At 43.5% G+C, this 17,068-nt stretch overlaps 1 protein-coding gene across 1 annotated transcript; it reads right to left on the bottom strand.

Moving 5' to 3' along the window:
* Positions 1-60: 60 nt before the first annotated feature.
* On the bottom strand, positions 61-17,025 carry LOC119394116 (aspartate--tRNA ligase, cytoplasmic). Its single transcript, XM_037661365.2, has 15 exons — positions 16,874-17,025; positions 16,476-16,572; positions 16,172-16,352; positions 14,868-14,970; positions 14,236-14,338; positions 13,285-13,359; positions 11,107-11,287; positions 8,214-8,348; positions 7,303-7,450; positions 5,006-5,074; positions 3,439-3,559; positions 1,669-1,749; positions 916-1,027; positions 585-656; positions 61-204 (listed from the first exon to the last, which is right to left on the bottom strand). Exons 1-15 carry the CDS (start codon positions 16,903-16,905, stop codon positions 113-115), a joined length of 1,602 nt encoding a protein of 533 aa, XP_037517293.1. The 5' UTR covers positions 16,906-17,025; the 3' UTR covers positions 61-112.
* Positions 17,026-17,068: the final 43 nt, after the last annotated feature.

A 17,068-nucleotide genomic window follows, 5' to 3' on the forward strand; every position in this document is an offset into this window, starting at 1 on the left:
GGTCTTCAATGCAACTTTGATTGTTGCTTCAAAAGTTGTAATTCATGCATACACACAAAGTAACTTAAAACTGCGAGGTGGGCTTTAATAGAGGCCCTCTTGAGCAACGCCTTTACGGAGTCAGCCTCTTGGGGTCACGTGGGAACATTGACGTTTTCCTGATATTGTCCAGGCCCAAGTACAGCATCGTAACTCGTTCAAGGCCTGCGAGGTAAGAGGCAAATGTTACGTTCAAGGCCGTGGTATCGGTTAAAAAAAAAAAAAGGTGCCACCACCATTTGAGGCTCGCGACATGCACTAGAAGAAATGAGACTTTTAAGACAGTGGGATAGCATCTTGTCCACTTAGTATGCATCAAATGCACCAAATATCAGAGCTGCCGATCTGGTGAATAAGCATTTGATATGAGAAAATAGCATCACATATCAAGCAAACCAAGAACATCGGAACATGCAAGTTTAGCGCTGTTTTAATTGAACTTTATGTATAAGGTGCAACTAGGAACCATTGTTGGGTTTAGTCTGTAATAGGAAAAAATTGCTTCCTTCACAAAAAACAATGTGCGTGCTGAACAGTCAACTCACCTATTCCACCACCTGCATGTGGAGGTGCGCCATACCGGAAGGAGTCTATGTAGGCCTTGATCTTGCCGATATCTGCAACAGTAGGAAACGTTCACCAATTCGTATCATGCTGGCATTACGAAACAAATGGGGCTGAGTAAGATGGATTAAGTGCAATGCGCCAATGGATTATTCCGTCATGCTCTAGAGCTCCAATTTATAAAATGCAAACAACAAAGACAACAGATAGCTGCTTCTGTTAATTTCTGCATACAACTACCTAACAAATATGCAAGTCTTCACACTTTCAAACATACGCAGAACAAGGAAATATGCAAAAGTGGCTACTAACCGACTCCATGTTCTTTGGCTCTTTCTGTTAGAAAATCTGGATCGTGAATTCGCTGGGCTCCAGACAGAATCTCTTCACCACGCATGAACATGTCGTAGGAGTTCGACACTTTCTGGAATATGAGTGAAACATGTTAGGATAGGCCATGCCAGCAATGATTGCCATCCAAATACCAAGTTTAAAATAATAAAGTTCAACTGCCGATTCGAAGCTTGTGGTGTAATCAGCATAACCTGAAGATACCATAATGCATAGCAAGTCGTTACAGTTAAGTTCCAATGTTTCATGTACATAAAAGGTTTGTACTCTTCTCATGGTGTAACATGCATAATATGAGAGTGTAAATATTGATTACAACTGGGCCTACTACTCCCCACGGTTGCTACCAATCATACAAAATACAAATTTATCTTGTGATTATGACCAGAAGCCAAGTGTTTACGTAATTGTAGTTCTTTTGCCACAATGTTGCAATTATTTTCTGCGTGGGATAGGTTGAACGAACAGGAGAAAGTGCCTCCTTGGCGTGTTAGTTTTAAGTTTAACCCCTTAAAACTAACACGCCAAGGATGACAAGGCACCTTTGACAAAGAGAGGTCCTCCTATCGAAACGTCGGCCAGCCTGTCTGAGGCACCTTCTCCTGTTTGTTCAACCTATCCCACTCCGCGTATCCATCTGTCGGCTCCCATCCTGACTTTGGAATTATTTTCTGCGCAAGATTTGTTTAGGGCTGTAAAATCAACGAAACGTACCGAGTCGTGAGGGTCAGGCATGGTGTAGAAAGGCCTCACTTTGAGCGGGTACTTGTCCAGGATGTAGAAATCAGTGTCGTACTGTAAGAATGTACAAATCCAAGTTTAAAAGAAGTGAGGGAATTGGGAAACACTGGTCACTCTTCACTGCTGACGTTGAAGCTGGCTGGGAAACCTACACGTAATTTTATTTGCTGTAGATCTTAAAAGTGCATAGTATGTGAATAATTTTTTATGAAACACTCAGTCAAGCCAGTACTTAGAAGAATGAGCATGAATTTTATTGCACAATCACTAATGGCACTAAGATCTTGAGCGAGCCTCCTTGAGAAGCATGGCCTTAGACATGGGTCACGTAAGCATGGATGTTTGTATTCTCTCTTTCAGTCTATATAATTAGCTGTCGTTTTTTTAACTGACAGTGTTCAAAGAGGAATGCACAGGGCAAATCTTTCTCACTATAGTTGCAGTAATGACATTTGCACCAAGTAGTTCAGCTGCTTCATGTTCATAGGTGAACCTTGGTTGCTATGTCGTGCCATGTTGAGAGGAGCTAAGCTAATATGCAATTCATAAGCGCCTCCTTCATAAATAGTGGCTGCTTAAATTAACTTTCAATAACACTGACGCACCTATCTCTGCACAACATTAGCATCAAGACATCATCCCCGTGCTTTACGAGTTTCAGGATTCAATACTGTGGTCTTTGAAGTTGAATATGTTGAGGGCCCACCAACAGGTCAACAAATTAGGAACTCATCTTGATACCGATTGACCCTCTGTAGGTGAGGCTCTGATGCAGAGCCACAGCTTTCTGCAAAAAGCCAGCTAATCAAATTAAATTGTGGCTTTTTGTTAACCTAAACTACAGATGAGCTGGAATAGACACTGTAGTAAGAAGAATGCAGCTAAGCGTGAACCCTGCATTTTGTTACATTGCTCCACTAAACACTTTGCCTTGACTTGAGAAAACTGATCGCAGTGCTGCCCCTTGACAGAAGTGATCAGTAACTGTGGTTCATTGGCGCACCGTGGCAATACTGGAGAAGTGTAGTGTCTTTTTCAGTCGAGGGCTCGCATTGTGAAGTGAAGGAAGAGGTTCGAGTTGAGGATCGCTTGAGAATATGAGTACTACTACTATATGAGTGGCACACCTCTTATAGTGCAACCACTGCAGTCAGTAATTCAACAAGTAAAAATTTATTTCAGCCAGTTGTTATTTCATGTCACAGGTGGCACAAAGTGACAGCAGATAGGAACATGAGGAGAGGAGATGGCATATGTTCTGTTGCTCTGTGTTTCTCTCCTGTGCCCCTTGTTCTTGTTTGACAGTAATTGAACCTACATTTCCAGCAGCAGGAGAAAAACTTACAAACAGAAAACTTACAAACAGAGGTAGTTGGTACATCTTCATCCGGTAAATTATGCAGCACTCACATAAATGGGGACTAAAGAACAGGAACGAACAAGACTAATTAATGCCGACTCACAACTGAAATTTTTATTTGAACGGAAAAAACATGTATGTATTCGTCAAGACTATCAAAAGCACAATGGCAAAATAGCATCTTATACAGACTTCACATGTCCTGTTTGTTCCCGTTTTTATGTTCTGTTTGTTCCCGTTTTTAGTCCCCATTTTTGTGAACGCTGCTCAATTTCTAAGATGAGAAACTACTAGCACAATAGTGCTAGTAGCCTCATGACTTGCTTTCAAAAGCAAGTCATGAAGAGATGGACGCCTACAGCACATCAATAAGCAGAACCCACCTTTGCCTTGACCAGCCGTCCCAGAAGCTTCTCATTCGGAGTGCTCAAGTCGTCTTCATCGTCCATTTCAACTCCAGCTTCACGAAGCATAGCAACAGCCTCAGGAAATTCCAGCCTCAGGCTTTGGGGTTAGAAGAATTAACGAAAATGCACTTAGCATAAAGTAGTTGTTTTTAAGATAGTTTCTTAGTACAGTAAAAGCTCGTTAATTAGAAAATCTGATTATTCGGACGTGCTCTCTGGTCCCGGCCAGCATTGTTTAATGGCATCAAATGCTCATTAATTCGGTCACATTTGGCCGCAACCCAGTTAATTTGGATAATCCTCGGAGTGCGCCGAGCGCTGTAAATGTGCGACGCAAAGGAATGGAAACGGTGTTCTCGAAAAGCCAAAACGGCCGTGCACTTTCGGAAAGCCGTGGTCGCCATCCACTATCGCATTGTTAGTACGTAATAAGGTATGACTTTGGATCTGGAGCATGCTTCCGATTGAGACACGGTGTCTTGAGCCATATTTATATTGTGAACAAAGTCACAAATGACTAAAATTGCGGATTTTACACTGCTCTCATGCAAAATAAGTAGTGGATTTAGGTTTTGATCAAGAAAATGAAAGTGCATTGATGTAATGGACATTTATTTATTGTTTTCTTGATACATTCGATAATTCGGCACTCGGTTAATTCGGACAGTTTTTCCAGTCGCGCGAAAGCCAAATTATGAGCCTTTACTGTATACTACAAAATGGCAGGACAAAGCAAAATGCTAATGAGTGCAGTGCAATTACTAATCTTTTTTAAGTCTACACAAGGAGCTGTTATAAGTTGCAAGCTTGGAACAGAAAGCAAAACAAGTCACACCAGTTGCAATATTCAGGCTGTGCCAGGCCCGTAGCCAGAGGGGGAGGGGGGGGGGCCATAGGGGCCCGGCCTCCTCCTGAAATTTTGGGGAATTTATAAATAGTAAAAATAGGTGTTTTTCTCAAATAGTCCAGGTTTTCAGCAAGTGCCCCCCCTCAAAAAAAATTCCTGGCTACGGGCCTGGGCTGTGCTCTACAAGATATGTTGCAATAGGTGTCGCAGTTCTTATTTCGGCTGTCAAGCAACATGTATCACTTTTGTTGGGAAAAAAAAAGCACTTCTTAAATTTATCGCCAATCTAGATACATTAAAGTGGAAGGGAGTCATAACCTATGGATTTAAAGTTTGAGGAAGCTATGCCACCTAAAGCTTTATAAATACTGGCATCCAGATAAGGCAATAATTATGAGACAGTAACACCATAATACAATTTTTTCAAAGCACTTGTTAAATTTATCACCAATCTAGATACATCAAAGTGGAAGGGAGTCATAACCTTATGGATCTGAAATTTGAGGAAGCTATGTCACCTAAAGATTATGAGAGACAGTAACACCATAATACAACTCCTTTTTCAGTGGTTATAAAGAGAAATGCTATGTTTATCGTAATATGACAACTCTTTATAGCCGCACTTGATGTAGGACAAACACTCATTTGAATACCAAGCTGACTTTTTGTTTAGTGTAGGTGGAGTAAAACACTCACCTAGGTTCCAGAAACTTGAATGGAGGAGCTGGAAACTGCCGGTTAACGGCTGCAATCTCGTCGGCAAACCTGAAATTAGAAAGCGTGCTACTTTCTGGGCGAATACACACGTGTTGGCATTTAATATGGCAGAATGCTGGCAGACATTCTTTGAAGTCAAGCTAGGCTGTTGTCTGTGAAGCTGGAGCCCTTCTGAGTTCAGTTAGGCTGCAAAGCAGAACATGCAGTTATCATTCTGCCACTCGCTGTGAGTGAAGCAGCAGGAAGGCCTGCAGACAAATCTTTTTTGCATAGATAATATACAAGTCCAGTTACACTACCAACATCACCACCAGTCAGTCGTTTCTGACAAAAGACATGGCTGATCCCTTTGTCATAGGAATTGCTTTAACATGAAAGTGAAACGTGTCTTCACAGACGTAGTTGAGCGTTTGTTGTGCATTCTTTCGCCCCAAGGGTGAAGGAATGAATGCTACAGCAACAAATTGTAATGTAACGCGAAGAATGGCAAGCAGCTCGAAACTTGCAACGTGCTGCTCAAGCAGAAAGGACGCACAGAACGAACATACACAGGGTGAGAGCGAACTAACTGTCACATTTGTAACTTATTTATGCGTGAGCACCGCACTCCTTTCGCAAAAGTGGCCGCTGCAGTGAGCCAAGTGACCTTCGTGCTCTCAACGCAAGACGTACAAAACACCGCGATCATGAGATAAGCGCACGCACGAGCGACCACACCCTGTAGATGCGGGCGCTCGTCGCGACCTTTCAAGCGCGCTTTTCTACGCTCTTCGAGCCCTTCGCGCCATCTCGTTAGTCATAACGAAAACACGCTGTAACGACAATCTCTGAGTACCGCCACAGGCAAATGGTGTATATACTCGCCGTTAGCATTGTGAAGAACGTACCGTCCGTGGCCGAATCGTTTCGCGCTGCGGAGTGAGGGGTCGTAAGTTCGATTCCCGGTGACGGAACTTTTTCTTCTGGTTTTTTCCTTTGCCCACTGTTAGTCTTTATACTTTGCAACGTCATTTCCGTGACGGAAATACGTCAGTGGAGCTGTGGTGGGCCCCGGCATAAAACACTTTCGTGTTAAAGGGACACTAAAGGCAAATATTAAGTCGACGTTGATTGTTGAAATAGCGGTCCAGAAACCTCGTAGTGCTGCTTTTGTGCCAAGGAAGTGCTTATTTTGAAATAAAATCACGTTTTAGTGGTCCGCATCGCGTTAGCGCGCTTCAAATCTCCCGCCTGAAAATACGACTTTCATACGTCACTGCTGCCGTGCCCAACGTTGCCCGCTTTTACTGCGCGGCCGCCGACACTAGTAGCAGCCTAGCGGAAGTAGCGGGACCCACAGTAGCAACAACGGCGCTGCGGCAAAGACTTGCTCGGATGGGCACATTCAAAGCCTTCACCAAGTTGCGGTTGGTCTCGTAATTCTCAGAACGAAAGTGCAGCGAGCACACACGCAGAGGTTTTGACTGTTTAGCACACTGGCGCAATGGCATGACACTAAGCCACTTCGAGCGTAAGGGTTCATTCCGCGGCACCCAGTGAAAAGACACACCGGTTTCCTTGCTGCAGCACTGGCGTTGTCCACCATTTGGGCATCCGGCAATATCACACGCATGCGGCATTTTGTCGAACTTTCTGTCAGAGCGACTTTCACGAACGCGCAAAACACGCACGGCAGTACGCGATCCCGAAACTACCACTGAGACGGGCGAGGCGCAGTTCGGCGAAAACGGAACCTTTGAACCACGCGCGCCGTTCCCCATGGCAACGCCACGGAGGTTTTGTTTTCCATGAATCAAGCGGAAACGAACAAACAGCATTTTATTACGTCTTTTGATGCTCGGATGTTCTTTTTTTACTGCTGCTAGTTTGATTACTAGTGATTTATTGTAGGCCGACTTCCATACGTCATCGGGATCACTTCGAAAATATCCCACTCGTGGCGCTCATCATGTGATACATTTCGCTTAATTTCTCGGTAAGTAGGGCACTGCTGTTGATAATATTGCCATTTTAGAAGTTGTCATACATTGGGCTTTCACTCTGACATAAATTGTTATTTGCCTTTAGTGTCCCTTTAAAAAAGAAAGAGAAATGGCTCTATTACACTGACTTTATTACTATTCAGGTGGTCCCTTTAATAATGGACTGTACTGTACTTCCTAGCTTTGGCAACACCATACAATAAGATTGCTTGCAGCACAGTCTGTGGCTGCGCTGCTTTACTAGCTTACTTTAAGAGTCCTTACACTGTAGCAACATAGAACAAGAGCACACACCTATCGCGAAGACCCTTGAAGATGTCGACAAACATTTGCCCTATGACGTCCAGCACTTCGTGGTAGTGATAGTTGAAGGCCATCTCCAAATCCAAGCCCACAAACTCGCAGAGATGGCGGTGGGTGTTAGAATCTTCCGCTCTAAACACTGGAATGAATCAAGAGTAGAAAAAAAAAGAACTCGGCCAACCACGTTGATACTCCAAGTAGACTGTCAAAACTTACAAGATCAATTGTGTACAAAAACTAAAGCTGCATTTGCACCCACTCTTAATCATCCTTCAAACAATTTCAGACATTATAGACGAAAGCTAAGCCACTTAACCGAACAGTCTAGCATCCCATGCTAGTGTCAATGTAGAAGCTATTGCAAGTGCTAATGTAGCCAATGTGATAGGTGGCATTACCGCCATCAAATATCCTTGCTTCAACATTGTAAGTGAGAAAACGAGGCAGGGCAATTTCTTTTACAAGAGATCAAGATGATGCGAAATTTGAAACGACACTTCCACAGTAATCATTATCTGAAAAATGTTTGTGTTCTGTTTCATTCTTGGCTGCCCTGTACCACTTGCTTTTATTTTCTTGGGACAGACCATAAATTACGCTGTAACTTTGTTGGAGTGCACTGTAACATTATTTGTAATTCTGTCGCAGTTCCTGACTACAAAGATTTGGTTTGTGCCCTGCAGTGTAAACAGTCAATAACAAAAGAAAACAACAAACAAAAGATTTTACATCTTGTAGATAAGCAGCAGTTTCAAAAGACCCAGAGTATTTTAAAAGATTGGGAGCTCTTCCTGGAGTTCACTCTTACAGTAAGAAGTTCAATGAACGAAAGAAAAAGAAAAAAAAAGACCTTTGTGGAGCTGTGAGACTGAGATCATTAGTTCAAGCTTGTTTCACCTCACCTGCTCCAACGGTGTAGACCTTGTCAAAATCAGCTGCAATAGCCATTTGCTTGTACAGCTGTGGAGACTGTGCCAGGTAAGCACTCCCCTTGAAGTATGACACTTCAAAGACATTGGCACCTCCTTCACTGGCAGCTGCAATGTACAGTTGAGCAATGAGATGTCTTTCAGAACTAGGCCTTCAGCTACCCTCAAACATTTAGCAGTGACCGAAGGGAGGCCTAACCTGCCAATGTTATGCCTTGAGCATGCTAAGGAAAGACGCTGTGTTTAGTGTTCACTGTTCACCATGCACTCATGCGTCGAGAGTAGCAATCTAGGCAAACGCAGCACTCTGCAAGCAGAGTGAGCGCTGGCCATGCAGATTACACACTGGTGTGGGAAACATGGCTTCCCATCATTTTCCAACAACTTTCGGACACTCAATTTTCAGATATCGGAGATTTAGATTTGCCTGATTTACCAACACAACAGATCCCCTTATTTACCAAACTGTCATGTAGTGAGCAACACGACCTCCAAGACCTTTGTGCAGTGCAGAACTTCAGTGCTGTGTCAGGATCTTGGAGGTAATGTCTCGTCAGATATACTGAAATTTCTCTACACAGAGAGACGGAGGGTTGTGCAGGGAGGTCACACCACTCCCACAACAGTGCCAACAAGAAGGGTAAGGGCATTTAGTAAGTCCTGCAGGAAAGTCCTATAAAACTGGCTGAAGTGCACATTCTTTCATGCTGAGACATAATGTAATATATATATAGATATACCTAGGTTACTACTGTTCATTAGGGGTGAGCGAATATTCGAAATTTCGAATATTTTTCGAACAGTGTTTGCTATTCGATTTGATTCGCACTGGAATTTTACTATTCGTACTATTCGAACTTCCCAAAAACAAATACAGTTAACGACCGATTGAAAGTGACTTCAGATTTTCAATATGCTTCACCTCATCACACCGCAGTATTGCGGCAAAGCTGCCTTTCAATCTCCGTTATGGTCGAACTTTGCCAAAAGGCAGTCAACGACCGATTGGACGTGGTCCCTATATTTTTAATATCCTTCACCTCATCACACCCCTGTATTGCGGCAAAGCTGCCTTTCATGCCCCGTTACGGTCGAACTTTGCTAAGACACAATCAACGTCCGATTGGAAGTGCTCCCAAGATTTTCAATATGCTTCACCTCATCACACACCGGCATTGCGGCAAAGCTGCCTTTCAAGCTGCGTTACGGTCGAACTTTGTCAACGTCCGATTGAAAGTGGTCCCTAGATTTTCAATATGCTTCACCTCATCACACCCCCGTATTGCGGCAAAGCTGCCTTTCAAGCTCCGCTAAGGTCGTGAATGTAATAACTCAAGAAAATGCTGGTTCCAACATGGAGATGAAAGATGTGGCAGAGTTGGGGGCTCAATGAAAGCTGTTTCGGACATCTTGCCCGAAATTCGGGCATTGCGGCAAAGCTGCCTTTCAAGCTGCGTTACGGTCGAACTTTGTCAACGTCCGATTGGAAGTGGTCCCTAGATTTTCAATATGCTTCACCTCATCACACCCCCGTATTGCGGCAAAGCTGCCTTTCAAGCTCCGCTACGGTCGTGAATGTAATAACTCAAAAAATGCTGGTTCCAACATGGAGATGAAAGATGTGGCAGAGTTGGGGGCTCAATGAAAGCTGTTTCGGACATCTTGCCCGAAATTCGGGCAAGATGTCCGAAAAGTCAGACGCCAAAGCTTTTTAGCATGCAAAATTTCATATGTTCTATATATCGACGTCTACGAGGCAGATTTGGAACTCCGGACTTGAAGGGAGCACACCCTTGTGTCTGCCCCATCAGTTGGGCTTCCACAGAAGTTGAAAGAGGAGGAGGAGGAGAGGCTGAGGAAATGGCATCTTTGCCTATCACGTGTAAAGTGTTGTCGGCAACACTTTGGTTGCACCAAATCATGTACATAAACAGAATTCGGCTTCTACATTGCCTCATTCTTGATAAGACAACTATGAAACACCACCCCGCCAGTGCTTCATCAACCTAGCGAAAAGAAACACTTTCATGTTGCTATCTCCTAAGAATATGCTTAGGAATCCTCTCTAACATTTTTTTTCTGCAATTTTGCTTCGAAGTATTCAAAAAATATTCTAGAATTATTTGAGAAATATTAGAAAAATATTCTATTCGATTCGCACTCGCACTTCAATATTCGAATTCGCTTCGCACCCAAAATTTTGCTATTCGCACAGCTCTACTGTTCATCAGTCTTGAAGTGAGATATCTGATGTAAACTGCAGCATGGTATCATATTCCCACAGCAGTGGCAGTGCAAGTCCAGTTCCTATAAATGTCAACTCAGCTATCTTGATTGTGAAAGCCTCATTAAAAATCATACTTTCGACATAGTCTACCACTTCAGCTTGACATGTTAGACTTCAGTGTCCTTTTTTAAATGATGATTTATAGGATACGCTTTCATCACTGCACAGTTATTGAGATCATACACTTCTTTTTGTCACCTTCATCTCCGACACTTCCCTGCCAGATGTGTAAGTCTTCTAGTAAGCATGTTGTTTATCTACACTTTTTCTTTTTAAGTGCATGGTTTTCACCATAGAGCATGCGTTTATAGTCCTCTTCCGTGAAGAAGCTGCGTGAGTTGCTATAAAACTTACTATTCATAACTGAACGCTTGTAATCTGTCGGCTGCTCCGTACATGCCCAGCACATCCAAAAAGTTTGTCTTTCGTAGACATTATATTTGGAAAAAGGCCACAGGAGATGGTGAGTGTCCATTTCAAATAGAAGGACAGAGCACCTTGGGTATACCTGTTGCTTGGGTGTTTGCAGTCGAGATTCTCTAATGGACCACACGATGAACAGGGAAACCAGCTGCTTACCTGAGATAATCTTCGGGGTGTGTATCTCCACAAAGCCGCGGCTGGCCAGGGACTCTCTGAACAGGGCACAGACTCCCGCCTGAAGCCTGTATATTGCCTGGTTGGCCGGGGTTCTCAAGTCAAGGACACGATTGTCCAATCGTGTGTCCTGGTTCACTCTGATGTTTAGGCCTTCAGGGTCCTAAAAAGCGTGACAGGGCTTAATAAGGCACATTGGTATAAGTAAGCTGGAGTGCAAGCCTAAAATGGTGAAAAGCATACTATGATACGAGAATTTCTAAGTGAGAGAGTTCAAAAAGAGCTTCTGTTTTCAAACGTAAGCATACAATAATCTATGTGGAACTGCTGAACTACTATCCTAATAAATGAGGATGAGGGAGATTCTTAGAAGTAAAGAAGAGCATTCCCAATTCTTTATCTAGTCAAAGGTAACTGGAAAAAGAGCATAACAAATGACTGCACTTTCGCAAAAAGTGCATTTTCCGTGTACATACCGTAAAATACCGAGCAAGCGGCCCCCTCCCTTTTTCGGGAGATCTGAAATAAGCACCAATGACTGCGCAAGCGCCCCCCCCTCCTTCCCTGCGGACACGTTTTTTTTTCAAGACGAGCATCGCTTGTGTAAAAAGAACTACAAGAATTAGTAGTACACTGAATGCGTAACTAAAGTTTTTTATGAAATTCCGTTGTCATGTGGCCAGTCGTATATTGGTCAAACCGGTCACTGCTTCAATGGTTTGACAGTGACCAAGGGGAATAAAAGCAGTAAATAAATAAAGCATTTCATTAGAAACATAGTTGGGAATTTTTTATTTTTAGCGGCTCTCCCGCCGCCATCTTGAATTTCGGTCCGCGACCGAGCAAGCGCCCCCCCTCCAAATCTGGTCGATTATCCCTCACCGTAGGGGGGGCGCTTGCTTGGCGTTTTACGGTAGTACAAGACTGCAAGGCTCTCAAAAGCGAGCATTAGAATGCAAATTACAGTAAGTAGTCACAAAAGACCAATAAGCCTACATATTATGTAGAGACACAGATGTAAGGCTATCCCTACATATATTCACCGACTTTGATCACTATGCAACAGCTAATTCACGCTCATATTGTTAGTGTTCTTCATTATTACAACTAGCGTCTTCATTCTGAATGGTACATAGCAACATTACTGCATCTGGACAGACTTTGCATACCAGAAAATTCAATGCAATACAGTAGAACCCCGCTGATACGTTTTTGAAGGGACCGTAGGAAATAAACGTAAGAGCCGAAAAACAGGAAAAACGGCAAAATATTTAGTGGTACAGAATTTTATTTCAATTCTTACGAGCAGCACGAAAATTGGCGCGCTCAGCCGCGATCTAGTCGATGGATAGAAACGCGGAGCTTAGGACGGCCTTATCCACAGAAATGTAATCAACGTATGTGATTTTTTTAACACCAACAGCTGTAGGCATGAAAGAACTAAGCACACGCAATCACGACCGGCGCGGCGAGTCCGACCGCGAACCGCACGCACGACCATGCGAGCTCCAACCAGCTCGAACTCCTCCTGTTCTCCGACAAATAACGATGATGATGAGTCTACGCCAACGCGATGGCAGAAGTGAATGCCAATCTCGAAGGCCTTGCTTTCGCAAGCAATTACGTCATACACGCCATGTTTGTGCAATGCAAATCTCAGAGGCTATGCTTTTGTCAATAGTAAATGCCAATCTCGAAGGCCTTGCTTTCGCGAGCAGTTACGTCATAGACGCCATCTTTGCAATTTGAATCTCGAAGGCCATGCTTTTGTTTGCATCAATTGAAAGATTCTCTTGCTTGCGCCTCTCATGCGGCTAATATTACGGTCAAACGAGGCCAAGCTGCGTGAAAATGCACCATGGCCGCTCTCTTTGGTAGTCACTCGGTCGGCTCCGGGCGCACTTCGCGACGTATCATACGGGAACGGTCCGACAGTTACGACGTAACAGCGGGGTTCCCAATACATTGTATCCTATGGGAGCTATGCCGGGACCGGCGGAAAACGACGTAACAGCCGGGAAAACGCAGCAGTGAGGAACGTAACAGCGGGGTTCTACTGTAGTAATTGCTGTGAATGTCCAGTGCTGTGGGTGCTATTGCTGTTACTAGTGAACTGCAATTCTGCTCAGAAACTGAGCAAAAAGGAAAGCTTTTGCTTGCCTCCTCAGTGTCAGGCCTTGCGGCATCCTCTACCTGTAGTGGTAGGCGTGGTTCAGCAGAACTGACGACGAAAAACTGAAATATGAAAAAGAAGATGAGCATGGAATCAAGTAAGCGTGATAGCAACGCAATTTATTCACTTCTTAACGATATGAGTGGAACAAATACTATGTTGAATTCTTAGCCACTGGGCAACAGAGTACCTGCTGCCATTGCATGGGTCATTTACAGTAGCACAATTCCTCTGGTTGTGAAACCGATGTTGAGGCAAAGGCAAACAATGTTTCAGTAATAGATGTGCCATTACATAACTAGATGTTCATCATGGATGCAAATTAGTATTGCATAGTTTTACCAAAACACAATTACGTACACAAGATGGCACATTTCACCTAAAACGAAAGCATGATCATGTGTGATCATGTTATCTTAAATTTGCATCTTGTTAAAATTGAGGCGCAAGTTTGCATTTATGATCAAGAACAAACCAGGCTGCGGGCAACAATTTATTATAGCTGTCAGGGGGCCCCACTACCCGTACCGCCAAGTGCCACGACTGCTTTGAGAGACGTAATGGTCAGTAGCTCTAGTCTTCAGAATCACAACTGCAGCTCTTCCAGATTGAGTCCTGCCATTGTAAACAAATGTGTCGTTAAGTTGCCCAGGTGCAATGTTAAAAATGACATAATCACATGCACTAGCATCACACGTTCCAAAGGGACACGTTGCGTTTGATGTAAAATCGACACATAGGCGCACGCTGTAAGGCAGCTGATTCACATATCTATGCCACTGCTTAAATGGCTGCTACAGCTAGTATGTGCAGTCTGGCTTCGCAGTTTATAACCGGCACAAGCCCATTTTATTACTCACTGTTGAAAGCGTGTAGAAGTTTATGCATGCTTCTCGCACTGTTCAAAATCTCGAACAGCTTCACATTCCTAGCCTCACCTCTTCAATATGGAGCTCAACTTCCTGTTGTGTGCAGCCTTCAACCTTCTGCGGGGATGTTTGTACACGTCCGTGTACATCCACAATTGACTCTTTGTTGACTCTACAAGGAAAAAGCAGCTGCAACTATGAAACGTATAACGAGCCTAAGAACACACTGCCACACTAAAAAAATGATTCTCTGATCAAGTTTAGTACCAAAGTAAAACCAATGGGACTGTAGCAGGTGGGAACACAAAGATAAAGACATAGTGAATGCAGTAATAAGTAATGTGAGGTAAATATGCAATATCAACACATTATTATGTACATAGTCTAGGTAGCTATGCTGTTGTAAGTATAAAACTATGCAATGGTAAGTATAAAAACAAAAGAATGTGTGCTCAGATATAATGTGGTAAACAGTTATGATGCTGCGAAATGAGGGGAAAAAAGGCAACTGCCTGGCATATAATATGACTACAAGATTTTTCTCATAAGGTATGACGAAAAGAAGCAATATGAAGACCGTGATAACTTTTGTATTTATACATTAATGTGAGAACCAACCCTGTTAGACTAATATCCGTAAAAAAATATCATATAACAGGCAGGAATTTATCAGAATTAATGCAAATGAAATATCCACTTACACAGCACAGAACTTGACCATGGCTTTGCTCACTTTTTCTGATACAGCCACGAGGCATTGGACGGTGTACTGTTGTTGCCGCAGCACGAAAAAGCACTGCTTGCCTGTCAAAGATGGCAAAATGCACGAAAATAGTTTGAAAACTGACATCAAAGCGTCATCTGAAACATTCACAGGCCAGTAAAGAAAAATAGTACTCGAGCATTACTTTATCAATAACCAACACGCTTATTAAAGCAACAATACTGCTGTGACAACAGAGACGTTTGAAGTACGTCTTTGTACTGGAGGCGCTCACTGCAAGATTACTGGCAGAGTTTTTATTGCATGATATGGACTTTGTTGCGAATTAATGGCTTTCACTTTTCACAGTGATGCATTCGTTATTGGATTCGCCTTCTGAAGGGTGTTGCCATGCCCAATCGAAGTGGCACTGATGTAATGTGAGCGCCTACAATCTGCCACCACCACAGTTTGTTTGCTCGACTTCACTAAGCAGCGGATTCAAAGACAAAGCTTGCTGCCCCATAAAACCCGGGCGGCACATTTGTTCATTTCATCAGCTTCATTGTGATTATGTCTGCATCCGATCTGTAGCACAAGATCAATGGCGTGGCCGCTAGGCCGAGTTTGTCACATTGGGCACATTGCAAAGTGTTAGGAACTCAAATAACACAATGTTTTTTTACACAGACTGGTAGACAACGTCCTTGACTTTAACCATAGAGGTCTTCAAGAAGATCAGGCCTTTTCGTAACAATGATTTTCAAACTTTGGTGTTCTTCGTAAACCACACACATGGTGCACAATTTTAAACTGCGTGGCAAAGCCAAGAAAAATATCTCAAGAGAAAGTGCAAATACCACAGGCAATATCTACTGAGTTTTATTATCCTCAGTTTAACTGGTCTCCAGCAATACATTCTTAAATTACAGGTGTAGTAGGCTGTTTACCATCTTGATTTCTTCTTTCCCTCAAAATTCCTTCCACAGCAAAGTGGAATGAAATACTCAAAAGGATGAATTTCGCTTGTTCTTGTTGGGAAAAAATACTGTGACCAAGGGGTGTACCATTTTTTTTCGCTATGTGCACTCAAAGTTCAGAAATTGCGAAACTGGCGGAAAAGTGATTTCGGTGAAAGAAATTTATATATTATTTTAGGCAAACAATGTTCTTAATGAATCTAACTTCATGATCATTGTTCTGAGTGCGAAACCTGAGCATCAATTAAATTTCATCAAAATGAGAGATGGTGACAAGGCCCTCTTGTTCGTACCTGGAATGACCCCAATGCATGTGTCTCACCTTTAGATCTGCTCGTATGGAGCCTCCCTCGTACCCACACGTGCTGCCCCGACAAAGGAGGCGCCAGGTCTTTAACTCGTGACAGCTGCCGTGTTGTCTTCTCAGTGGACTGAAGCATTGGCAGCTTGCCGTAACGACCCTCTGAGTAGTCATCTTCGGCGTCTCCGGCCTGCTTGTTTGCCTGCGTAAGGGATGCAAGGGAAACGATACATCGATGTTTCGCACCCAGAGACTGACGCTTCAACAAGTGAACCGGCTAGCACAAGTAATACATTACTGGCGAGTGACCACGCAACACACTAACGTTTTCTGTCGCCTGCTTCGCCGACTTTTTGGCAGCCTTTTCTTGCTCTTTGGCTTGCTTCTTCAGCGCCTTCTTCGACAGTGGTTGGCCATCGGGCCTGAAATTGACGAGGTGCGTTCCGTCAGCACTTCGATAACGCGCTTTAGCGGACGTGGAGAACACCCCGTGCTACTTATCGTAAGACATGCGAGGGCGGGAAATAACAAAATAGTGACTCAACAAGCGCTTTTTCGTTTAAGTAAATTAAAACCGTCGCTATGATTACAATACAAGAGCACAGATCGGCGATCACGGCTCACACGTGCGAGTTCACCGAACTCTCTAAGCAGGCACGCGAATGCTTACCGATATTTCACCTCAAAAATGAGGCAGAATGAGAGAACATGGACACTACGTACCCGAGAGGAACATTTTCTTCGCCTTTCGTCATTTTAATCCTTGGCACACAGAGAGATACACAGCACGCAAAACTCACACCGGCAGCACAGCCCACACCGCACCAGTTGACGAAACGCAAACTGTCGTAAAAAGGCGACGAATGGAAAGCCGATATTTTCAGTATGCAACAAAACTACGTGAAAGCATACGTGAGT

Source organism: Rhipicephalus sanguineus, chromosome 5 (assembly GCF_013339695.2).
Source record: "Rhipicephalus sanguineus isolate Rsan-2018 chromosome 5, BIME_Rsan_1.4, whole genome shotgun sequence".
NCBI lineage: Eukaryota > Metazoa > Arthropoda > Arachnida > Ixodida > Ixodidae > Rhipicephalus > Rhipicephalus sanguineus.

Bases quoted from the DNA above. Each gene is read 5' to 3' on its own strand.
- LOC119394116 (XM_037661365.2), bottom strand. From the start codon at position 16,905: ATGACGAAAGGCGAAGAAAATGTTCCTCTCGG. The intron at 16,573-16,873 runs GTACGTAGTGTC...CGTCAATTTCAG, and splicing joins GAAGAAAATGTTCCTCTCGG to GCCCGATGGCCAACCACTGT. The intron at 657-915 runs GTTAGTAGCCAC...CTACTGTTGCAG, and splicing joins AGCCAAAGAACATGGAGTCG to ATATCGGCAAGATCAAGGCC.